The 27023-nt window shown below is 43.0% G+C and overlaps 1 protein-coding gene across 4 annotated transcripts in view; it reads right to left on the reverse strand.

The window, feature by feature from the left end:
• LOC121291464 (large proline-rich protein BAG6-like) overlaps nucleotides 1–27023 on the reverse strand; it is a 94769-nt gene that overhangs the window by 44402 nt on the left and 23344 nt on the right. For 2 of the 4 annotated variants that reach the window (XM_041212677.1, XM_041212676.1), the window contains exons 6-7: nucleotides 5460–5513; nucleotides 1955–2029 (exon numbers count right to left, since the gene is read on the reverse strand). In XM_041212677.1, coding sequence (XP_041068611.1) covers nucleotides 1955–2029; nucleotides 5460–5513 — 129 coding nt within the window. The remainder of the gene's footprint in view (nucleotides 1–1954; nucleotides 2030–5459; nucleotides 5514–27023) is intronic. The other 2 variants (XM_041212679.1, XM_041212678.1) reach the window with 1 other exon arrangement.

Raw genomic sequence — 27023 nt, forward strand, 5'->3', positions numbered from 1 at the left:
AGCAGACGGGCACATTGGCTGCACTCTTGTGCTGTCATTTCTGTGGCAGCTATACTGTTCTACCAAGCTTGGGTTATGCCTGGGGAGGTCACTAAGGATTTGGATTTGTACGAGAGATGAAAGACTGTGGTTAAGCTGAGAGATTAAGCATTAGTTTTCATGTATGTTGACAACACCAACTCTACCCTGCCACCGCCCCTCTCAACTCTTCCACTGTTGCTAAATTATCAGACATCTTACCCGACATCCAAATGATACAAATCCTGGATTACACTAGCGTGTGGTGGTTAGTAGTTAAAGGCCTGTCACTGACAGTGGGATCAATTTGAAGGAATTTAAGCCTTCATGCAAGATGTGTACACTTCTGCAGTGTACAGGTGACAATAAGCTTAGTAGCATGCTGTGAGTAATGGGTGAGGTGGTATAATGAAGAACCAATACCTAGAAGGCCAACATTTTGTTACAAATGCCCTCCAATTTCCTTTGGAAGGTGGTGGAGCATTTTTTTTTTAAAACACTGCTGACAAGGTACACACTTGAGTGGCTTCATTGAATGCTGTGGTGGCTGAGAATTTGGGATCTGCCCGAGAGTTAATTCGAAGCTGCCCATACTCGGAACAGACACTGCCACTGGCTCCAGAGTAGGTCTTGTTGGGATTTGAAAACATGAATGAAAATTTTAAAATTGAGACGTTTCTTGACTGGGAGCCATTGCAGCTCAGTGAACACAGGGATGGTAGGGGAACAGGATCTGGAGCAAGACATGGTCAGCAGGGTTTTGGATGCACTCAAGTTTACGATGGGCTGAATGTGGGAGACCAGCCAGGAGTGCGTTGGAATAGTCAAGTCTAGAGCTAACGAAGGCATGGATGAGCATTTCAGCAGCAAAGGAGCTGAAACGGGCGAATCTGAACAAAGTTATGGAGGTGGAAATAGGCGGTTTTAGTGATGGGACGAATATGAGGACAGAGGCTCATCTTGGGATCAAATGCACCGCCAAGGTTGCAAACAGTCTGATTTAATCTCAGATTGTTGTCAGGGAGAGGGATGGAGTTGGTGGCTACGGGGAACAGAGTTTGGAGAGGGAACCAAAAGTACTGGCTTCAGTCTTCCCAATACTTAATTAGTGGAAATTTCTTTTCATTCAGTACTGGATGTCGGATAAGATGTCTGATAATTTAGCAACAGTTGAAGAGTTGAGAGGGGTGGTGGTAAGGTAGAGTTGCTGTCGTCAATGTACATGTGAAAACTAATGCTGTGCTCTTAACTTAACTACAGTCTTTCATCCCGAGTACATATCCTAATAAATCTGTTGTATCATTTCCACAGTCAAATATACTGATTACAATAAAAGCCCAGAACTCCACAACTGACATTGTATGGCACTGCCTTGTACAGATTTATATCATACCTTTGTTTTCATGTTTGATGTTGCCCTTTTAAGACTTCTGATAGTTGTGCTTTTAAAAATCTGTGTGGATACACACTTTGGCTGTCTATTCAATTAACAATTTTACCAGTTGAGCACATATATCCGTTCTGGTTTTTTTCACGAAATGCCAATCTTCACATTGGTCAACCTTGAACTGCTCCATACCCGCACACTTCCCTAACAGGCTCCTACAATCCCATTCCTCCTTTGGTTTTGCTTCAATTTTCATCCTACTACTTGATGTGTTATAAAACAAAGAGAGCGCCCAACACAGATCCCTAGAGCTGCATCTCGCCAATCCAAGAAAACTCCCATTTACTCCTACACTCCATCCTTTAGCCAATCATCTAACTATGCCGCCATTTTACTTATAATACCACACGCACTTCAATGCATTTCTCACAGCCAATACTTGCAGCAGCCACCATTACACTTTACTGAAATCCTGACTGCAACACAGTTTCATCTAGAAAGATGACCTTTTAAACAGAGGGGAAGCGCGGAACAGAATCTTGCTCTCACCTCGAGTCTGTTCAAGATCCCTTGAATGTCTCTCAGCATGTGCTGGGCCAACACCAGGCGAACTCTCGGCTCACTCTGTAAAAACAGAAAGACAAGTATCATCAGCAAAAAATACCTTACTGCCCCCTTCGCTCCATTTCCATGAGGCCTAGATTCTCTTCTACACATCTTTGCTTTGATGGAGAATAATACCATGCGTTACTGTACATGTAGTCTGGTGTATTTAAAAGCAAGTGCTCTACCTGCACAAGATCTAGTTGAATTCTGATCACATTGATTTGTGTCTTCCTCACACAGCGCTCAGAGAATGAGCACCTACGACTGGCCAGTCGGAAAATAAGCCAGCCCTGATTTCAAGGAGCAAAATTCCCGCACTGTTGCATTAAAAGGATCAATCACTAATGGTTAATCATTTCGTCCTTTCTAATGTCAAATCAATTTTGAACTTAACTATCACAGGCGAATGCTCCCACTCCAAGGTGATGAGGCGGATTCAGCAAAATAATCGTGAGGGACACAAGATGACATCTGTGAAACAGTTGCTTTTGGAACACTCTGGGTTCACCGACCACAACAATCAGGTCTGTGTACCTCAAAAATGCAATGGTAGCACTGATTGATATGCAGTCAGAATCCACAGAGTGGGTCTGGCCACTTTGCCTCTGCAGGCAAAGAGCTAAAACAGCTGTTAGCACCGAGCCGCTGACCCTGCGGGTTTGTCTCCCAAGGTGAAAGGGAAATGGCCCCCATTTGTTGGTAAATGGCAGTCGCTGATTTTGGTATAGTCAGTGTCACTATTTCCATTCAATTATCTATGAATTTATAGCACAGAAACAGGCCGTTTGGACCAACTGGTATATACCATTATTTATGTTTTACATGAAGCTCCCATCCTACTTCATCTCACCCTATCAGCATAATACCCTTCTGTTTCCCCCTCGCTCATCCAGCTTCCCCTTAAATGCATCTAAGCTATTGGCCTCATCCACTCCATGTGGCGGCAAGTTCTGCATTCTGATCACTCTCAAGGTAAAGCTGTTTCTCTTATATTTATGGCTTCCTGTTTTGAAGTCCCCCACAAGTAGAAACTTCTTCTCTACCAAACTGTCGCTTAATTTTAAAGATCTCTATTAGGTCACACTTTAGCCTTTGCTTTCTATTTAATCTTTCCTGATAGTCATAATCTCTCATGATACCATGGCTGGTATCATCTTGCAAATCGTCTCTGCACCTTGTCCAGTGCCTCTATCATTAATGAGCAAGGCGTCAAATGATGTTGCCGCTTCTCGTCAGGCCTCTTGCATCTCTCCCAAATGGAGAAAACTGGCAATCTCCTTCTATGTCACGGCCAATTTTGTTACATAACCATTTTCTGGGAGGTGTGCAGGATGCAAGACACAGAAGGTAGCAGCCCCAGCTGATTCTACCTCATCCTTCGAGAATGGACCAGCCGTTTTTCCAACCGATCCCGGGTTTGCGCCTCCAGCAGACAGTTAATTCAGCCTCCTACTGACATACGAATGAGTAAAGTTACAGGGAAAACAAGGGCGCCATCTCTCTCTCGCCATAGCCCAGATGAGAATGGAATCAGATGCAAGATTGCAACCGCCCAATGTCTGGCATGACATAGTGGCACCATGCATCCTGCCACTGAAATACCCAATTCCTGAACCAAGTGCTGCAGTTCTCAAAAATCGCATCAATGTCCCATCTTATGGGACTACTTGAAAGTTTTAGCCTTCCCAAAATCACATGCTGGTAGTCAGATACACACACACACACACACACACACACACACACACACACACACACACACACACACACACACACACACACACACACACACACACACACACACACACACACACACACACACACACACACACACACACACACACACACACACACACACACACTTTCCAATGAGATAGTCATTAAAAGCTCAGCGCAATTCAGATGCTGAACGGTCGGTTCCTTTCCTTCTCCTTAATTCAGGCACATCAGGATAATTGTCGTATTCCACTGCAACAAGCAAGATTGGCTAACCCAGTACAAATATGGTGGCTGGGGTGGGGGGGGTTGGTGGGGTTTCCTAGCCAGCCTGCATCAACCATCACCACCATATCATACGGAGCATTTACTCAACTCAAAGATAGCATCTACACGTATTCAATCTCCAGTCTCTACGTTCCAAACCAGACCTTGGATAAGTCCCCAAAGCGATTGGATTTCTATTCTATCTTTGTTGGTTTCTGAGCATATCAATTATATTGCTGTATACCTCGAGCATGTTTCAGCAAAGATGACATTGTCTTCTTTTCAAATACAGAGTAACGCTGTCCTTCAGAAGTTAGGACCGGGCATTAGTTCGAGAGCATGTTTATTTGTTAGACTGAATTAAGATTTGCCTTGGAAATGTTTGAGAGCCACTCCTAAAGGCTGAATGTTTGCACCAAGTATTAAGCATACTAGCATTCCACTTCCACACTTTTTAAAAGCTTAATAAAGAACAAGATTTGCATTTATATAGCACCTTTCACAATGTAAGGACTTCCCAAAGCACTTTACAGTCAATTAAGTGTAGTCACTATTGTAATGGAGGAAACACAGCAACTAATCTGTGCACAGCAAGCGTCCATAAACAGCCATATGATAGAGATCAGATCATTTTATTTTTAGCAATGTTGTTAGAGAGATAAATATTGACCATATACTAGGAAAAACTCTTGTTTCTTCGCAATTGTGCCATGGGATTATTTACATCCACCTAAGGGAGCAGATAGCACCTCAGTTTGATGTCTCATCCGAAAGACTCTTACAGTCCTGCACACTCTCAGTATTTATTGAGATTTTTAGACTGAAGACTCAATAAAACTTCCTTCCAGAACACAGAAGACCAGTAAACAGGAAAATAGTTTCCAAGGCTGAGCCGGTGAGATTAAATCCCAAAAAGATTCAGATTAACGCCGATGGGACTGACAGAAATTATGCCGAGGTGGTGTGCAATATGACAAGTGTGGGTTCGTAACTACAAGGTGTTTAAATCAAACAAATTAGACAATGAAAGTATTTACAGTACACAAAACAAAATGTATAGCTCAGTATCCATTTCAAGTTTCTGGAAATGCACAGGTAAGGTGTGGCCACAGAAGAAATTATTTCAATGGTTAAAATATTTGAGAGAGGGATTCCTGCTTCCAGACTCTCTCAGTAGATCATCATCCAAACCTATTCGCCACCCCCAACTTTACACCTTGGTCACCGGGACTGGGGAATGAGCTACATGCCAACTGAGCTCACTTACACTATGCTATATGCAGTCTCTGCCCATTGCACATCCTCACCCTGCATGCCAACTACAAGCAGCATGGATGATTAAGATGGAAGAGGCTTGTTCAATGGTTGGAATGGATTAATGAGATGGACCAGGGAGGGGAAAAGAGAGAAAAACAGAAGTTGCAGGGGCTGGTGGGAGAAACAAAAAAGGCAGAGAATGCAAAGTTACCTGGATGGGACTCTGTTCCACATTGATGTGCACATCCACCGACGATCCGTCATTCTCCAGGAGTGCAAGGGAAAGGAAGGAAAAAAGCACCAATCACAAAATAAGCAGCCACTTCCAGCCTCGACGCACCTGTATGGATCAGCCCACCTGGGAATTTCAGCCTACTACACTACAAGACAGATTAGAAGGTGCCCTCAACACATAAGAACGTAAGAAACAAAAGTAGGCCAGTCGGCCCTTCAAACCTGCTCCACCATTCAATAAGATCATTACTGATCTTCCACCTCAATTCCGCCTTCTCGCACCATCCCCCTTAGTCTCCTATTGGAGACTAGGGAAATCAATCAATCTTTGACTTGAATATGCGCAACAACTGAGCATTTACAGCTCTCTGGGTTAGAGAATTCCAAAAATTCACTACCCTTTGCGTGAAGGAATTTCTCTTCACGTCTGTCCTAAATGGCCAACCTCTTATAAAGAGAGTGTGACTCCCCCTCCCCAACTTAATTCTAGACTTTCCATTCAGAGGAAGCATTCTGCCAGCATCTACCCTGTCAAGTCCCTTGAGAATATTACATGTTTCAATAAGACCACCTCTCATCCTTCTAAACTCCAGAAAATATAGACCTAATCTACTTAATCTCTCCTCGGAGGTCAATCCTTTGATCCTAAGAATCAGTCTAGTAAACCTCCATTGCACTTCCTCTAAGGAAAGTATATCCTTCCCTAGGTAAAGAGACCAAAACTGTACACAGAACTCCAGACAAACTTTAATGTGGCTCACATTAAGGTTTCCTGCGCATTTGGAAAGCAAACATCTTGAGCCAGCCATCCAGGACAGGTCATTGAGCCGCAGATACGTTGCGCTGTGAACAATCTCTCTCAGGCATTTGGTTTAGGTCAACACTCCTATGCAGACCCCAGCCAAAGCATCAACTCCAATTCAAATAGGGAATAAATATCAACTCTCGGAGTTTCAGTTAAGTGTGTGCAGCTGGTAAACGGAATTATGAAGGAGCTACAATATAATCTGGGGCCTCCGTTGCATCACCTTGACAAAAACCCAACTCCTCATGCACGTGCATGGGCAACCATCAATGGTCTTCAAAATTAATTGCATGTAACACACTTTCAGACATATCTGGTAGAGGAGAAAAGGTACTATACAAATGAGTGTTTACTTCACATCATGGTTACATCATCGTGGAACGAGAGAAGTCTGTTGTCATCAGGGTTTCACTGAGGTGTAGTGGTGCTTGCTACTGCTGTTGCATGTGAAGGAACAGCATTGATTTTAAGGTAGCTGAATCAAACTAGTTGTCCAACTGTAAAGAGGCTTCAAACATATTTTTCTACATCTTGCCTAGCTCTCTCCACATGATCATGGACTGGTCGAGGTTTGTTAGATCCTTCAATTTCATTTGGAAAGTTGATGACATTCTTTCATATAAAAGGGCAGCAACATCAACGTTATGCCTTATAAACGCTGATGACAACCTGGTATAGGTTGCCTGGCTTATTCCATGTAGAAAGATTTATATCACACCTTTCACAGTCTCAGGACACCCGTCTAAATGCTCTATGCCACTGAAGTACTTCTGAAGTGTAGTCACTGTTGTAATGTAGAAACACGCAGCAGCCAGTTTGTGCACAATAAGCTCCTGCAAACAGCATCCAGATATGACCAGGTTGGCTACTTTAGGAACTGTTTGTGGGATAAATGTTGACCAGGAGAACTCCTCTGCCATGAGATCTTTTACATCCACTTGATGGGGAAACATCCAGAAGAAGACCAGCTCCCGAAACACTACAGTTGGAGCTTCAGCCTGGATTACGCATTCAAGTCTCGGGATTGGGGCTTGAACCATCAACTGAGATGTGTTACCCGATTTGTTTTTCCATGTGCAGGATAGAGAGTAGGAAATGAAGTAGAATTTACTCAACAAAGGATTACTAACTCAGCAACAGGGAAGATCAGGCAATCAATGGAGACTTTAGGTGGTATTCCCAGATCGCCAGTGAATGTTAAGTGCAGGTCACAACCACTAGTTTTAAAGTTCAAAATCAAACTTGGGACTGTGGCAATCTTAAACAGAGAAGATATTGCAGGAAATGGAAAACTGTCACACTGCTGCAGCAGAGGATGCTTAGAAATTGAGGCAGAGTGTTTGGACAGATCAAAAAGTGTTAGACTGTATCAAACCAAGCTTCAATTGTCCTGGGACAGTGTAGAGGGATCTTTACAGTAGGAATTCATTGTACAAAGCCTGGGAGAGATTGAGGAACAGTGCAGAGGATGCTTCATTCTGAGCTGGAAATGTTCAATGAAATAGTGTAGAGGGAGATTTACATGCACTTGAATTGGTGTTGCACCTGAACAAAGAGTTTCCGATATGTCAGTATGGAAGGAAGTTTCTGTTGTTACTAACCAAAGGTGCAGGGGATAGCACAGTAGCAAATGTCACTAGACTAATAACATAAGGTCCAGGCTAAGTCCTGGGGACACTGGCTCAGATCCCACCAAGGCAGTAGGTGGAATTTAAATTCAAGTAAATAATAACCTGGAACTGTAATCTCATGGTGACCATGAAACTGTCATCGATTGCAGTAAAAACCCATCTGGTTCACTATGTTCTTTAGAGAAGTAAATTAGCCTTCCTTACCTGATCTAGTTCATACGTGACTCCAGATCCACAGTAACGTGGTTGACAAACCGAACTTTGAAATGGCTTGGCAAGCCATTCAGTTCGAGGTGGCAGCTCACCACCACCTTCTCAAGGGATGGGTCAACAAATGTTGGCCTTGCAGGCAACACCCATACCACATGAAAGAATAAAGTAAACCTAACCTAGCAGTCCTTGATTGGACATTGCAGAATCAGCTTTACATTAACCTGTGTTGCAACGGCCCTGGAAAGTGTTGTTTTTGCGGGGATAGGCAATACAGCAGGAACCAAATGCTGCATTTAGACATCCTGCATGTAACTTAGAAAACTATAAGCTCAAGGGGCAAGGGGGCAGTCTTGCAATCTGACCTCTGACAACTTGCAGCAGTATAAAATTCCAAAATAGGCAAATAAGTCAGCTTGTAATCACTGCACAATGCTGAAGCGAGCCAAGTTCATGTTCACTAAAAAGCTCACAATTCCATTGGGGTGGAATGCAAGTGACAATCCCACAAAGAAATACTGCAAGCAGGCATCCAAAAACAAGGGCTCATCTCCAAATCTTCCCATTTCTCCAACTGTTCCAAATGACGATTACAGTAACACTAGGGGTCACTCAATAGCAGACTGCAAACACCTCAACTGAAGCTCCAGTAACAGCCTGGCCTTCCAACTGGGCACCTTATGAGGTCCACAACTTCAGATCATAACCACATTTTCTCAAACAGCAGAGCTGATAACTGTTCTATTGTAACCATTTACACCTCATCTAGGCCCATCTTTCGTTTCTTCATTAGTCCCATCATCAGCCCCTTTTGCCTTGAATCCCTTATCTCTTTTGTTCATGATTCAAACTATTTAATAACTCTGCCCTCCACACAGTCGCAGATCTTGCCATTTTGTCTCCGCCACCACCTCTTTCCCCTTGGCTCTGCACATACTTAAAAACTGTTAAATCTTGAACATCTTCCAACTCCAGTGGAAGATCATTAACCATTAACTCTTTCTCTCTTGTCAGATGCTGTGGGGTCTGAGCGTTTCCAACATTTCTGATCTTTTAAAAACAGTGGTGCTGTGCAGGATTAGGTTCAGCCAGTCAAAATAACACACGTACTCCAAATAAAATGCTGACATGAAGAGCATGGAGAACAGTGGGCGATTTTCGCTGGATATTCAGATTCACAGATGCTGCTTTCTGCTCTAGAGCATGGATTTATAGAGGAAACATGCAAAGGGCAGTGAGGAATGAAGCACACACAGCTGAATGAATGAGACAAGGAGTAAAACTAAGCCTGAGACATGAGCAAAAACACAGCTGAAAATTCTGGCAGAACACAGCCACAATCTCGACAGGTTAACGTTTTGGATGCTAGGCTTTATCTTGGCAAAGTTCTCTTCCGGAAAATAGCTGACCTTGCGTATTCTCAGAATATTTTTGCTTTAATCGGGTAGAAAAGGATTAATTCAGAATTATTCACAAGACCCAGCAGCGACAGGCATTTTAAGCAGTTCAGTCTTTTTTAAAAAAAATGTACAAAACCAGTCAGTAAATGTCTTAAGGTTTTTGAACAGTGTTTTAGGAACAGAAACAATATATTAAGATCCAGCAAGCACTCCTCTCTTATCCCATTCATAAGCAAAGTGCTACGGATTCTGGAAATCCGAAAGAACAAAGTAACGCTGTAATAAAAGAAAACTCAGCAGATCAGGAAGTTTCATTGAAGGGAAACAGAGTTATCCACAGATGCTGCCTGATTTGCTGAGTTTTTCCAGCATTTTTCATTCTTATCTTAAGTTCTCCTTTCTTTCAGATATCACCCCAACTTTTAATTATATCCCGAAGTTCTTATTTTGAAAGGAATTCTTTCTTTTTATTCATTCTTGGGATGCGAGACACCTTCTTAAACTGCTGTAGTCCCTGGTGTTGTTAGGGGATCTCAGGATTTTGACCCTGCAACAATGAAGAAGTGGTGACATAGCTCCAAGTCAGGGTGGTGTGTGGTTTGGAGGGGGAAACTTGCAGGTGATGGTGCTCCCTTGTGTCTCCTGCCAAATTAACCCACAATTTTGTTATCCTTTAGGTGAGAATGTTGCATTTCTGCGCTTCCTGATTTGGAGCTTGCACATCTTGATACGTGATATACACACACACACTTACACACACACAACCCCCTCCCCCCACTACCGCAGTTTCCTCAGGGGAATTCTGTGAATAATCTTGGAACTTTCCATTCCACTGTTTTGCAGCATTGCTCCTTCCCAAAGGAGTCAACATCGAGTTGCCTTAACCTTTTCAGCCTGGGGCTTACTGAATTCCATTCAGCAAGCACCCAAGGTGCACAGAGAGGTCCCAAATTCAATCTCCAGGTCTGTGTTAATCTCAGAAGAGTACTGGGTGCACTGCCTCTGCATTGCTGGATTGCATGGGGAGCTTGGAGAAAGAGGCAAGAGTCCCCAATCACATACTACTGTGTGTATGTGACTCCTACTGGAATATGTGGTGGTGAGGATAACAATTAGAATTCCATGTACCTCCCAACATAGTAGAATAATATGCTGATGTTCAAACTCCAAGTTCAGGCATGAATAACAACCCCCTTTGAGCAAGATATTGGAGAGTACCCATGGAGCTGTACTCTAGCAAGGAGTTAATTTCAGAGGAGCACAAAATGCTGGGGTTAAAAAAAATACATCTTTCCTCCCAATTGCAGGAATCACTTTGTGATTTGGATGATCAGAACCTCACTAAGTGCTCCAGATAGAGTCTGACCTATACCTTGCACAGTACTAATATACCTATTCATTTTGTCTCCAACCCATCCGCTATCTATAACACTTAATCCACTTGTCTTTGTTAAATTCCAATGAAAACAGAACACAAAGCAGTTCGGGGTGGGCAATGGCAGTTGGGAACTGGTCGGGAGGGTGGGGGGGTGTAAAATGGTTGTTTAGAACTCTTTGCATTTTAAACAGTGCCCTCCAAAATATATTTGCATAGGCAATTTGCTATGATGAAATTGGGGGACTATAAAGTCATTATGGGGATCAGCAGTAATAGGTTAAACAGACTTCAATAATTAATCACGTAATCTCAAGCAAAGAATCGGTTCAGACGCTACAAATTGGACTCAATGTCGTTGGACTAGAAAAGAGATAAATAAGGGGAGATAGAAATCCAGCTCAGGGGCATGCTCTTAATTTCTGTCGTGACCCCAGTCCTAATATGTATATAAGGAAATTGATATATACTGCAAAAAGGGAAATATAAAACCTGAAGAGGAATGTAGATAGAGCAGGAGTGGGACTGTTTAGTAGCACTTTCAGAGGGTTGACACAGGCACAATGGGCTGAATAGCCTCCTCCTGTGCTGCAAGATTCAGACATCAAGTAGGAGCAGTATCAGATGGCGTATACTCCTGGGTTCAAAGGTTACCGATGCTCATTGTCGAAGCTCATGCTAGATATGGGCAAAATGCCTGTAAACTGATTCTGCAACCAGCTGTATTATTTTATAGTGTACTGTATTGCATGCCTGTATCCTACAACCTTTGCCATTATTACACTATTTGAATCAGGATGCGTGTACGAATGGGTTTGCAAATATATTCATATTTCAAAACTGTCAAAACAAGCTGGACTCTAATCAAGAGGATTCAGGTGCTTTACGTATGGAAAATTGATTCCTGGGAATGAGTTATAGACTGGGTTTTAATTAAGCAATTTAGGTGACTTATATATTGAATAATGAATAACTGGCAGCAATCATGGATGTGCAGTCATCACATAACACAAACAAGCAAGTTTATGCCAAACCTTGTGTCATTTGATATCTGACTTTCAATGATTAAGATTGCTACCTTGATATTGCTCCAGGACATATCACTCCAGTAAGGGCAGACTGTGCAGGGTGGATTCCTTTACTTTTGGCTACTTCCTATGCTGGCATTTATTGTTGGCAATGCTCTATGCCGTTGATCGCTGATGTGTCACAATGGCACCAAGAGGCTTGTGATTGTGGCATCATGCCAGTTTTATTGGGAATTAACTTACAGTTCATTGAAAATTGTGTGGCCCCTATAAGAAAGCTCAATGAGGTGTGCAGCACAGCATTAAAGGACTGAGGATAATACTAAGTGACATAAACACCTCTCTCCACGGGCTCTCTTTTTTTCTCTCCTTTTCTTGAAGCTGTTAACTGTTGCAGGATTGAGGTTCTGTGGTGCCAATAGTTTTCTCATATGCAGTTTCCAACACCAACTCCCACAGAGTGCTTCCAAGCTTCAGACCCCTCCTGGTCCTAAAAAATCCCCCGCACAGGCACCCTAGAACCAACCAATCAGTGCCCTGCCCAACGACAAGGAACGCTCCCACACATTGGTAGTATTCTTGTCTCTGGACCACAAGGCTGTGGGATTGCGTCCTGCTCGAGGGCGTGAACGCGCAAGGCTGATGCGCTGAGGGAGTGCTGCACAATTGGAGGTGCTGTCTTTCAGATGAGATGTTAAACTGAGGCTCTGTCTGCTTGGGTGGATGTATAAAAGTCCCAAGGCATTACTTTAAAGAGGGGCAAGAGAGTTCTCCCCAGTGTCTTGGACAATACTCATCCTTCAATCAATATCTCAAAAAAAATTATCTAGCCGTTATCACATTGTTGTGTGTTGGAATTTGCTGTGTGCAAATTGGCCGCTATGTTTCTTACATTACAACAGTGACTACACTTCAAAAGTACTTTACTGGCTGTAAAACACTTTGAGCTGTCCAATGGTCATGAAAAGTATTACATAAATGTAAGTCTTTCTTTTTTAAAAATCTGGTGCTGCAGAAGGAGACCAGCTTCCAAAAAAAAACACTTCCTGATACATCCAGGACAGTAAAGGCAATTGTCTTTTCTCATACAGCACAGAAGGTCCATCTTCCAGCTCCGAAATTATCCAATTACTCCCAACATACCCCGTTCTTTCGCCATAGCCCTGCAAAGATTTCCTATGTAAGTATATGTTTGCTGCCCCTCCCTAATTGCCCTTAAGGTTGCGATGGGCTGCCTTCTTAAACCGCTGCAGTCTACGTGGTGCAGATACAACCACACAATGCCGGTGCGAAGGGAGTTTCAGGTTTTTTTTTTTACACAGGAATAGTAAAGGAATGGCCATAATGTCCTCTGGTATATTGACTCTCTTACCATTGTACTTCGTTTCTCCCATTTTATATGCTTAATGATTCCGATATTATCACAGTTCAAAGGTACTTAAGTACCCGTGAAGCACTTTGGGATATCCTGAGATTCTGTGTAAATGCTAGTTTTTGTTCTAATTTACCCTTTATCAAAATTCTTCACAATTTTGAACATCTCTACTAAGTATCCCCATAACTTTTTAAACAGGAATTATTCTTTGGTTTCACCACACAACTGCTACCATGTACAGCATAACAAGGAGGGAGACCCCAGAATGTGTTCTGCAGTTCAGCTTGGCAGCCAGTTCTGGGTAATAGCACGAATGTTGATGTTAGGAGCTATGGGTACAATATCCCACCATATACAAGGGTTTTTTTTTAAATTATTTTTGTTTTTGGGAAGACATATTTAGAACCTCAGCTTCACTGTTCCTTCGATTCCCTCATCTCCTCTGCTTCTCTCAACTTTGGTGGCATTCTGCAGTGTCTGCCTCTAGCCTATGGGTAGGTTTCACAATGCAGGGAAGATAATTAAGTTGAAAAAAAATGTTAATTACACCTCAGAGATCCTTTTCAAAGCTGCAGACGCCTAATTGATTCAGTTTGCTTGTGTGCATGCAGACTGCTTGCTTGTGCAAGATTTTGACCTTCAGGCCAACTCCACTTATCTGTGAATTTCATCACATTTGTGCTCAGATCCAAACAGCAGTAGTCGTATTTCTTACTAGATCAATCAAGACCAGTCTTTTATTGGCAATAAATTTTGCAACAGGGTGTGAAGCTCCCTCCAGCTTCATAAAGTTTCAACAGTTTTTTTTCCTCGAAACAGCTTCCTGCTCCTTTCTTCCCTAGTCTCTCATCCATTGATTCTCATCTTGTGGAGGCATTGGATCTGACCGAAATCAAAATCACAAATGATATCCTGTGACTGTGACCATGGTGTACTACACCGCCTCATCCAACTCCATCTGTCTGCAGCCTCTTGACACGGTTGACCACAGCATCCTCCTCAGACATCACTCCTCCGCTGTCTAGCCGAGTGGGACTGCCCTCACCTGCTTCATATTCGTATCTATCAAGTCACATCCCAAGACTATCCTGCAATGGCTTCTCATCCTCTCCCTGAATCGCTGCCTCTGAAGTTCCTCCAAGGATCTATCATTGACCCACTTGTATTTCCCCTCGCATTTCTCACTGACCTGCTCTCTCCCACCGACACTTCAGTGACATCATCGGAAAACAAGCCAGATTCCATGTGTACACCACCCACCCTCTGCAGCGAGATGTCAGTTATTTGATGACACTCTACATAAACGCACAGTTGTACTCAAAGGTATATCATCCAAGTGGTCATTCTTCAGTTAGATGCTTTTGGAAAGTTATTCTACTGTAGACAACCCTGTCCTCACCTGGAGCCCAGACAAATTTCCAGCAGCTGTCACTTGGCAGTGGTCGAAATGAAAACCTTTGCTGTTTTCCTCATTCATCCATCCCAACGTGGTGACACTGAGTTCAATGATTTTGTCTGTCTCAGCCGAGATCAGTTCTACGATCTTCCACTTTCGCACATCCAGCTCAAATAAAGGAGGGCAGCCCAAATCATGCATGGCTGCATATTAAAGTTAATGGTCTTAATTTGTTAATGATGAGTTATGGGGAGGCGATGGTGGTGGTGGTGAAAGATTTCCTGATGCTCCTTTCTGCGCGAAAAAGGAAAACCCCAGGAACTCCATGTAGTTATGGCATCAGACTTGGTATCTTCCCAATCTCCGGTGTGCAGAAGCATGCCAGATGAAACCAGACTGGCGCTTTCAGCTTCTCTGCAATATACTTCCAAAGCACACCCCGCAAGTCTATAAAGCATCATCACTTCTTATAGACCCGGAAATGAAAGGAAAACAAGGCAATGTCAATGCACCAGTTACAGCACTAAAATGGCAGAAACCGGACATTCTTCTGTGATGGTTCCCTCAGCATGTCAGACAACATTCAAAATCACTATCACAATCCTAATATAAACCTTCATAATTAACGATCAATCTGCTAGACAAGAGCACACGATGACGGTGATCAGAATTATTTGCACAGGTGGTGGTTAGAATACAGAATTCTCTGCTACAAAGCATCGAAGTCAAGTCCAACAATACTTTTAAGAGGGAATAAAGCTGTCTGCTTGAAAAAGAGGAAAGCATATGTATGGGGAGTGAGCAGGTGAGAGATCAGGAGGTTGATGCAGAAAGAAATAAGGAAGCAGATTTAGTGGGAGATTAGTCCGTTTGTGCTATCATTGCAGGAATGTTGGGCATCATGCACAACGCGGCTAAGGTGAGGCCGTCAGCCTTTTCAAGGCCATAAAGTCAAATGACGTTAAATACGAACTAGGCGGCCATGTTTGTTGCAGGTTAGAACCATCAGCCTGTTTTCTTTTAGAAAAGGTGTCTGACCGATAAGGTCAATTAACGTTCTTACTTCAAAATACAATGTTCCTGGATAGCTATCTGTACATTCCAAATGACTGCTCGTCTGTTCTTTCAAATGCTGTGGTGATATGAACGCAACACTTGAAGTGGTGGCAGCAAAAATAATGAGCGAAAGACAGACAGATACAGATGCTGATACATAGCTTACATTAAACAATTATGAGCAATAACTCGCTAGAGGGTCATTCCAAAGAACAATCCAGCACATTGCAGAGAATGATCAGATATGGCTTTGTGCCCAAGTACCCGGTATGTTAAAACTCTATTTCAAATGCAGCCACACTATCGACATGCAAAGCGAAAGACAGAGACTGCGGAAAAATAATTCCCAAATTTAATGGATCACTACTGCCCTTGCAATTACTTGTGCTGAAGATTCCAGATTTCCCACTGCGGGCATTTTACCTCATTGGATAGCAAGAGGAAAGGGAAGTAGCATTGCATCTCAGCTCTGGTGACAGGCAAGTCATAAGTGGAGGTCCTGAGACACAGAAATTCCATTAAGATTTGCTAATTAGCCCAGACAACACTTCAGTACAACCTGGCATTTGGATTTTGCTTGTGCTGCCCGAGCTTAATTATTTAGTTTTCTGTAATAATTCTATTACTCTCGGATTAGCACGCAAACAATTAAATTTAATTAACCAAGTTTCTTCAGGAGGGACGGAGATAGAGAGAAGGTAGAAAGGCTGGGTCTTGGTTGGCTACTAGAGTAGCTGTTTTTGAAGAAACATTGCCTACTTATGGAAATTACTGTATGCTTGAAACCAGGGTAAGTTCTCAAGGGGTCAGAGAAATGGCCATGTCAAAGAGAGAATTTTTTGGGCCATCGATGAAGATGTCTTCCTTCACCTTCAGTCAATGTTGCTGAAATATTCATCATAAGGTAAACAGATCGTAAAATGCACATTATCGACATATCAGCTTAAGGGAAAAGACAGAATCTCTCTCTCCCCCAGATACAGAATGGCCTGTAAGGTTAGAAAGCAGCAGCAGATTAAAAAGCCTGAAGCAGCTTGGTTTGAAATATGGGAGAACTGAACCTATATTTAAATAATTAAAAGTTCGACTTTATTATTCTTCATGACACAGCATCATAGGGAAATAGTTTCTCATTGTGAAAGCCACATACTGTGCCTGTACGTAATGCAAAATAAACTAGCTGTTGGTTTGAAGCTTTGCCTATATCTACAGAGCACCTTATAGCCTGACTTCCATTTAAAGAAAGAGAATGCATGCGTCAGCAGACACCAACGTTCCTAGATATGATACCCTAGTCAGTCTAGTGCTTAATTGGATATTAGGCAGTAAAAGGTGTGCTCAGAAAAGAAACAAAATCTGTTTACAGAAGTAACTGGTGAAGTTAAACATGTACAAAAACCGGAAGATTCTGATAACTGATGCAAGAGGTCAGGGTACATTGGAAGAAAAAAGTCATTGCACAACCGCTCAGAAAAATCTCAAGATGTAAATCCAAACTGGCTCTCAAACCTCTGAATCACTTCAAGCAGTGAATTACTTTGAAGGATAATAACTGATGCAGACAGTTACAATCCCCAAGGGGGAACCATAAACCAAAATAACCAAACTTACTGAATGACCGGTCCCGTCCCATGCCCAACCAAATGAAGAAAGTGCTCACAAGATGCCATTTTTTGTAGCTTACTTTAACACAAATCAGGACCAATGCAAATTAAATCAATTCACAGTATGTCAAATGAAAAGGTAAATTTCACTTAAATAGTCCATGCAAAGATACGACTTATGTAACCACAAGCAGCCCCAGCACAAACATGGCACCATGCGCAATGCCACAATCTTTCCAACTCGGCGTCTGGTACATAGGATTTTTCACTTTCCTATTCAACCAATTCAGCCCTTGAGTCGCGTTCACCAGCAGCTGTATTCCATGAGGTCACTGGGTATAGTTAACATTACCAAGACACACTTCTACAAACGTCTATCACTCGGGTCACATCAGTCCTGATGGTATAGCTTTCCAGAGTTCCTTTTCAACCAACCAACCAAAAATACCTGGTTCACGATCTGGTGCTCTGATACCAACTCTCAGCTCTTTCAGATGCCTGAGTTATTCATACTGCTTTTAGGATTCAGTCCTTTTAGCTCGGTCATATATTGCTTCCCGAAGAGCTTCTGGAATTCTATTTTCCTTCTTCCAAACAGAAAACCGACCATTTTGTAGAGAGCTTGGCTTGTTCCTAAAAACACCAGGAGTTTGATAACCGTGTCCTACTACAACACTTTGTGTCTGCATCTGTGTGCTGATCACTTTCTGCCTCCAGATCTCCTTTGTGTCTGCCAGCCACCTAGCTTCTGGTCTTAACTTCCTAATGGTACAGCTTCCAGGTCAGGTCAAGGGTCGCCAAGTCACATGGACCAGTAATTATCATCCAAAAAATTACAATTGATCCCTATACAATTGATGCAATCTCAAAAGTCCTTTTCAAACATTCTTTAGATTCCATAGACATCCTAAGGAAATTACAAATTTTCCTTAAAGGTCCTGCTTCCGGATCAAAGGTTGTGACACAGACAAATACCACAGCAATGATCTGTTCAACTTTCTGGTTGAGGCCAGAATACTGGCCAAGACACCAAACTCTCAGTTCTTCTTCAAATTGTTCTTAGGGATTTCAACATCTGCTCAAACCACTGGAGCAGGCAGATGGGGCCTCAATTCAATGCATTATTCAAAAGGCAATAATCTTTGACTCTCTCAGTATTGCCCTAACATGTTAGTCTGGGTTACACTCTCGAGCCCTGGAATGGGGCTTGAATGCACAATCTTCTGGCTCAGAGTGAAGCTGACAATTACATAGATCACAAGGTGCGTTTGGATGGTGAAGGACCCATTGAGAATTTTAATTTCAGCCTCCCAGAACATCAACCTAACCATCTTTCCATTACAACATCTAGTGGTTTCTAAAACGAGCCCAATGTTGTGGCAATAAAGAAAAGCGCAAAGAAATAATGGGTTGAATTTTACATGCCCCCGGCAGGCATGTTTCCTGTGGGGGGAAGCACGTAAAATAGGGCAGGCAAGGGTCCACCCACCCCACCACCTTCCCAAGCTCACTCCCATAATACATATTTAAATTAATAATGCAGCATTAGGCTTGTTATCAAGCCAATTGACACTGATAATACACTGGACACACCATAAAGCATTTGGTGTGGGCAGCCGGGTGGGAGTAGAAGGCTCGATTTTTTCATTGAAGAGTTTTAAGGTCAGGAAGGAAGGTGGTATCACTCTTCGGGGCCTGCCCTTTGACGATAGCGGGGCCCACCCCCTTAAGTCAGACTTCCCTTCCTTCCTTCCTACCCGCTTGCTCCTTTAAACCCATCCCCTCCATCCCCCACCCCGTGAACCCCTCTGCCTAACCTATGCAAATCCTCCCAACCCGAGACTTCAGCCTTGCCTGTTCCGGGGATCCACGGGCCTTGGTCATCTTCTCCTACAGTCCCAGCAGCCGCCACTGATGCCTTCCTGACACGGCTAGAAGTGATGGAGTTGGCAGCAATCTCAGTGGTTGGCAGCTCCAGCAGGCGGGACTTGCGCCCCAATGAGGGGAGGATACTCCCAAGTTGCCCTTCGCTGAGTACTAAAAAAAAGAAACCAGGCTGGAGACATATAGCCTCTTGGTTATTAAGTGAGGCCTCCCCCAGCTGGACCCGCAGAGCCAGGAGAACAGCTTCCTGTATTGCTGGAGTGAAGGGTCCCCCCCAACCCAAACTCCAAAAAGCTAATCCCAGGGTCATTCCAGCCTCCATTCCTCTCCCAGCCAGCCCCACACTCAAGCCTCACATCACACCAGACCCCAGCTCCCAAGAAAAGCCCAACTGAGAAATGGCCCTCTCTCCCACTCACTGTCCCTCATCTGCTTGCCGCTTCCAACCTTGGCCTTTCTAATCACCACCACTCAGCCAATTAATGTCAGGCATAGCAGCACATTGTTAGAGCAGGCCGTCCACCATTTTGACAGGAAGGAGTCTACTTGCACACTAGCTCAAACGGCAAGCTCTACAATCTACCAAGACTGAAAGCAAACACAAAAACACATCCCGTCCAGATCAGAGAAATCCTCTACACTGATGCTGTGCTAGTCATCCACATGGAAACTCAGCTACAAAGACTCATGGACTTTCTCCCCCATGCCTGTAACTTATTCTCCCTGACTGCTGTGGTCAAGAAGCGATGGTTACGGGACAGGGTGCTGCTTCTCCGCCCTTGATCACACTAAATAACATACCACTGGAAGTGGTTCGCAAACTCTATTGCTCTGGGTCCATGGCGACCAATAATCTGTCCCTTGACACACACAAGGAAAGCAGCTACCAACTTTGGCTGATTCATGAAATGCGCAAGCTGAGCCTTAGGAACAAGCTGAAGGCTTGTGTTCTCAGCACCTTGCTGGATGGCTGTGAAACAGCAATCAAGAAACTCAACAGTTTCCATCTTTGCTGTCTGCAGTGTAATATGGGTAGATCCTAACAGGGAAAAATCACAAATGCGGCTGTCCTCTCAAAGGCAGAACTCCCAAGTCTGTTAGCACTCAAACAGGGGCAGCTTCACTAGCTCAGGCACATCTGCAGGGTGGAAGATGATTGCATACCCAAGGACCTTCGTATGTCAAGGTAGCTGGTCCCGGACAACCAGTAGGACACCCAAACCTCCATTTCGAGGATACTTGTAAGCATAACGTGAAGGTCTTAAACATTGATTATCACGCCCGGTAATCACTAGCTGATGACGCAGGAAAATGGCAACACCTCCTGTGGACTGGCCTGCACCCGTCACGATGACCAGTGACTACTATGGTAACACCTCCTGTGGACTGGCGTGCAGCCACCACGATGACCAGTGACTACAGGCCCCAACGCTGAATTCAACCTACAACTAGACTTGGAAGCTTCATGTGCGGCACTTGTGACAGAACCTGCCTCTCAAAGATATTGGCCTGTTCATCGATCAGCAAAGATGGGCCAGATGAAGGCAGCCCATCTAAAATGGATTGTTTGCTGCATGTCCAACACCTTTTATAGGTGAAGGGTGCCGATAACAATTTCACTTTAGTATAATACTCCTACACCTTGACACAAAGAGCAGGCAATTTTTTTTTTTGCCATTATAAAGTAAATGATCCTGCAGTACTGGATTTTAAGCCACTGGGTGTCTGCTGTAAATTAGCAAACTACATCACCTAGTGGCAGAAAACTCGGTGCTGCAACCGACTGGCTAAAAAGGCCATAAAAATGCTTAGCATTGATAGTCAGTGACACAAAACAAATTTAAGTTCTGGCAGACTGAAAATCCACCAGCTCTGATTAGTGCATGCAAAACAAACTTAATGAAAAGCATCAGCTCAGTTGGACAACAGCAGAACACAAAGAAAAAACTGTCATCGCAAAAGCAAGGATTTCACAGCTGCTGTTGTCCAAAAAGACTGAAAGACCGAATTAAAGTAAACGCCTTCCCACTCTGGTGCCTTTCTCAAATTACACCTGCTGAAATTTGCAGTTGTATCGATGCCAGGGAACTATAGCATCAGTCTTGAGTGAATACCTCAATAGCACTCATGGTCTTAAACTCTCAGGTGGCAAATAAATACCAAGGTCGAATATACAGCTGCCGGGCCTGCTGAGTTTTTCCAGGTAATTCTGTTTTTGTGTTAAAAACAGGCCATTCAGCCTAACCAGTCTGTGCTGGTACTTCACCTCTACACGAGTTTCTTCCCATTCCATCTTAGCCTTTCCCTTTTCTCTCACGTACTTATGTAATTTCCCTTTTACAGAATCTTTACAGTCCAGAAGGAGGCCATTCGGCCCATCGAGTCTTCACTGGCTCTTTGAATGCATCCAAGCTGTTTGCCCTCAACCACATCCCGTGGTAGCAAGTTCCACATTCTAACCATTTTCTGAGTGAAGAAATTTCTCTTTTACAGTCATTGGATTTATTAGTAAGCATCTTGTATTTATGGCCCCAGTTTTAGATTCTTCCATCATCTTGTATTTGTGGCCCCTAGTTTTAGATTCTTCCAACATCCTGTATTTACAGCTGAGTTTTAGATGTTTCCACTATCTTATATTTATGGCCCCTGGTTTTAGATTCTTCCACAAGTGGAAATATTCCCTCCTCATCTACCCTGCCCAATCCATTCAAATTTAAAGACCTCTATCAGATCTAAGTGTTCACATTTGTAAAGAATGAGGCCCCAACCCGTTTGGTCTTTCTAGGCTGTGTGAAAGGAAAGGCTGTCTTCCAGTGTAAACTTTCACATAAAACCGGAAAACGTACATGTGCAATTTAATTTTCAGAAGCAACTCAGAAGGTTTGAGGGAAGAACTTCAGTTATGTGAAGAGACTGGAGCAGCAGGGATTGGTGTCCTTGGAGCAGAGAAGGTTACGGGGAGTATTCTTTTTATCCTTTCATGAGATGTGAGCATTGCTAAGTCTATGGATCATCATCACTTATAGACCCAGGAATTAAATGAGAACATGATATCATCAATACACCAGTTACAAATAGCAGAAATTGGGCCGTCTTCTGTGGTGGTTTCTCAGCATGTCAGACAATATTAAAAATCACAATCCTATTATAAGCCTTCATAATTAAATAATGATCAACAATCTGTCAGACAAGAGCACACATTGATGGTGATCAGAATTATTTGCACAAAGGGTGGTTAGATTACAGAATTCTCCGCCACAAAGCAGTGTCGAAGTCAAGTCCATCAATACTTTTAAGAGGGATTAAAGCTGGCTGCTTGAAAAAGAGGAAATCGTATGGGGAGTGAGCAGGGAAGAGATTAGGAGGTTCATGCGGAAAGAGACAAGAAAGCAAATTTGCTGGGAGATTAGCCCGGTTGTGCTGTCTATAATTGCAGGAATGTTGGGCATCATGCACAATGCTGCTGAGGTGAGGCTGTCAGCCTTTTCAAGGCCACAAAGTCAAACGAAGTTAAATATGAACTGGACAACCATGTTCGTTACAGGTTAGGACCATCAGTCTGTTTTCTTTTAGAAAAGATGTTTGATAAGGTCAATTAACGTTCTGACTCCAGAACATAATGTTTCTGGATTTTCGGAGTGGCAGGCAGTGATTAGTGGAGTACCACAGGGATCCGTGCTTGGGCCCCAGCTATTCACAATATATATCAATGATTTAGATGAGGGAACCAAATGTAATATTTCCAAGTTTGCTGACATTATGAAACTTGGTGGAAATGATAGTGGTGAGGAGGATGTTAAAAAGTTTCAAGGCGATTTAGACAAATTCAGTAAGTGAGCAAATACATGACAGATGCAGTATAACATGGATAAGTGCGAAGTTATCCACTTTGATAGAAAAAACAGAATGGCAGAGTATTGTTTAAATGGTGATAGATTGGGAAATGTTGATTTACAAAGGGACCTGGGTGTTCTTGTACACCGATCACTGAAAGCAAGCATGCAGGTGCAGCAAGCAGTTAAGAAGGCAAATGGTATGTTGGCCTTCATTGCGAGAGGACTTAAGTGCAGGAGCAAGGATGTCTTACTGCAGCTGTACAGGGCCTTGGTGAGACCACACCTGGAGTATTGTGTGCAGTTTTGGTTTCCTTACCTAAGAAAGGATATACATTCCAAAAAGAGGGCAGCGAAGGTTTGCCAGACTGATTCTTGGGGTGGCAGGATTGTCGTATGGGGAGAGATTGGGTAGACTAGGCCTGTGTTCATTGGAGCTGAGAAGAACGAGAGAGAATCTCATTGAAAAGTAGAAAATTCTGGGGAGGGTCTAGAACAAGGGGTCACAGTCTCAGGATATGGGATAGACCATTTAGGACTGAGATGAGGAGAAACTTCTTTATTCAGAAGGTGGTGAACCTGTGAAATTCTCTACCACAGAAGGCTGTGGAGGCCAAGACACTGAATATATTTCAGAAGGAACTAGATAGATTTCTAGATACTAAAGGCGTCAAGGAGTATAGGGAGAGAGCTGGATTATTGCATTGAGCTAGAGGATCTGCCATGATATTGAATGGTGGAGCAGGTTCAAAGGATCGAATGACCTATTTCTGCTCTTATTTTATATGTTTCTATGATAGCTATCTGTACATTCCAAATGACAGCTCGCCTGTTCTTTTGAATGTCGTAGTGATATGAACGCAACACTTGAAGTTGCTGCAGTAGAAATACACGAACGAAAGACAGACAGATACAGACGCTGATACATAGCTTACATTAAACAATTATGAGCAATAACTCACTTGAGGGTCATTCCAAAGAACGATCCAGCACATTACAGAGAATGATCAGATATGGCTTTGTGCCCAGTATGTTAAAGCTCTCTATTTCAAATGTAGCCACACTATCGACATGCAAGGTGAAAGACGAGAGACTGTGGAAAAATAATTCCCAAATTTAATGGATTACTAATGCCCTTGCAGTGAATTATGCTGAGGATTCCAGGATTTCCCTCTGTGGACATTTTGATTTACTTCGTTGGATAGTAAGTGGAAAGGGAAGTAGCATTGCATCTCAGCTCTGGTGACAGCATCATAGGCAGGCAAGTCATAAGTGGAGGTCCAGAGACGCAGAAATTCCATCAAGATTTGCTAATTAGCCCAGACAACATGTCAGTACAACCTGGCAACTTGGATTTTGCTTATGTTGCCTGAGCTTAATTATTTAGTATTCTATAATAATTCTATTACTCTCAGATTAGCATGCAAGCAATTACATTTATGTTAACCAAGTTTCTTTAGGAGGGACAGAGAAAGAGAGATGGTAGAAAGACGGGTTCATACTTGGCCAGAGTGTGTTGACAGAAACATTACCTACTCATGGAAATTACTGTATGCTTAAAACCAGGGAAAGATCTCAAGGAGCCAGAGAGCAGAAATGGTCACATCAGAGACATAATTTTTTGGGACATCGATAAATGTCTTCCTTCATCTTCAATCATTGCTTCTGAAATATTCAGCACGAGGTAATCAGATCGTAAAATGTACATGTCACTGGTGACATTAAGCTTGCTGACAACTGATGCAAGAGGTCAGGATACTTTGGGTGAAAAAGATCAACTGCACAGGGAAATCTCATAAATCCACACTGTTCTCAAATCTCTAAATCACTTTATCCAGTGAATTATTTTGCAGGGTTTGAACATTTAAGGTGGTGAATGAGTTGTTGATCAATGGGGTTGCTTTTTCCTAGATGCTATCAAGCTTCAAGTGTTATTGGAGCTGTACTCATTCAGTAAAATGGTGAATATTCAATAACGTTGCTTGAATGTTATATAACAGAGGTGTTCAAAATTATGAAGGCTTTCCATAGAGAAAATAAAGACAAAACTGTTTTTATCGGCAGGAGGGCTAGTAGCTAGAGGGCACAGATTTAAGGTAGTTGGCAAAGGGTGGGGTGGGGAAGAAAAGATGAGGATTTTGTTTTTTTTTTTAAACGTAGCAAGTTATGATGATCTGGAATGCACTGCCCAAAAAGACAGTGAAAGTAAATTTAACAATAGAAGGGAGTCAGTATATACCTAAAAAGAAAAAATTTTGCAGGGTTATGGGGAAACAGCAGGGGAAGGGAGCAGGTATGGGACTAATTGAACAGCTCTTTCAAAGAACCAGCAAAGGCATGATGGAGAAAATGCCCCTTTCTGTGCTGGATGTTCCTACGTTTGCATTTGGTCATTCAAGGCTTCGTACACTCAAAGTTATCTACCTGAAACGTTAACTCGGTTTCTCTCTCAACAGATGCTGCCAGACCTGCTGAGCACTTTGTCTTTATTTCAGATTTCCAGCATCTGCAGTATTTTGCTCTGGTAAGAGTACACCAGGGGTGGCTCCAGCTCAAAGGAATTTGTTGTACCAGGCTACACTTTGAGTAGAAGAGCAAAATGATCTAGGGATCCTGGTAAACAAATCATTGAAAGTAGCATCATAGGTCATGGTGACTAGGGCCAGCTGCCACGGAAGTGGTTGAGGTGAATAACTCAGCTGCTTTCAAAAAATAAACTCGAGAGTACATGAGAGAAAGGGAGTGGAAACGTACACTGAAAGGCTGAGATAAGCCAGATGGAATACGAGGAGGCCCTTAAGAGTATTAACAACAGCATAGAATAGTTGAGTTAAAAAGGCTGTTTCTGTGTGGTATATTCTATGTAACACGTCCATGATATTAATTAAATTGCATCCTTTCCCCATCTTTATATCAAGTATTTCATTCCACAATAATTAGGGACAGGTCCTATTGCTCAGTGTGCGCAGAACATCACAGTGATCGGTTAGATTTTAACCATTCCCAGAGAAGGAGATCTAGGTCTCCTCAGCATACATTTGCACATGAATCAACACGAGTTATCCTGCTAAACAGTCACCAGAAGGTGAGTCACATCTTCAAAACAACCATGAAGAGCAACACACAAGTTCATGGCACAAGAACATCTTCGAAGTTTTCCTGATCGCGTGATGAGACGGATCTGATTGCTACAGGTGTCAGATGGGATCCAACAGGGTTAGATCTGACCTGCAACTCAACAGATAATCTGTCACTTTCTCCTAGCTTAGATTCTCGCCTGAGGGACCGGCAACGCCCCGAGGCGCCCGGCCGCACCCCACCACACCGGCAACGCCCCGAGGTGCCCGGCCGTACCCCACCGCACCAGCAACACCCCGAGGCACCCCGCCGCACCGGCAACACCCCGAGGCACTAGTTAACATTTAGTAAGGTTACATGGAACACTAGCAGTTCTCCAATAATTCGCCCTAATTACCATGTTTCGCACACAATCCTCAACGAGTGTTCTACCATCGGGGTATACTTGTTGAGGTCAGTTATATAACTCCTAGCAAGAGCTACTGCATAGTAATCTTGCTGCTTGCACCTCTCTACAGTCATTGCAGCCATCCTCAATATGGTGCCATCCTGACTGTGGGCAGATCAATCCACAACCAGGACTAGCAGCTGGGATCTTCCATGGCTGCCTGGTTTAGTAAAACAATAAGCTGTGCGTTTACCCACTATTCAATGGGGTGGAAGGAAACAGAGAGAATTGCTTTTGCACAACCTTACGATCTAGGTTGCACTATGGTGATTACTCCTTCAGAAACATGAACAATGTTATTAAACAGCACATTCAGCGAAATGCATAATATAAAAGAATGGCTTCCATTATAGGGTAGAAAATATTGAAGCTCACATCATTTCTTCTAGTTGAGTATTATAAAATGTTTTGAAACAGA

This window comes from Carcharodon carcharias, chromosome 19 (genome assembly GCF_017639515.1).
Source record: "Carcharodon carcharias isolate sCarCar2 chromosome 19, sCarCar2.pri, whole genome shotgun sequence".
NCBI classification, from domain to species: domain Eukaryota; kingdom Metazoa; phylum Chordata; class Chondrichthyes; order Lamniformes; family Lamnidae; genus Carcharodon; species Carcharodon carcharias.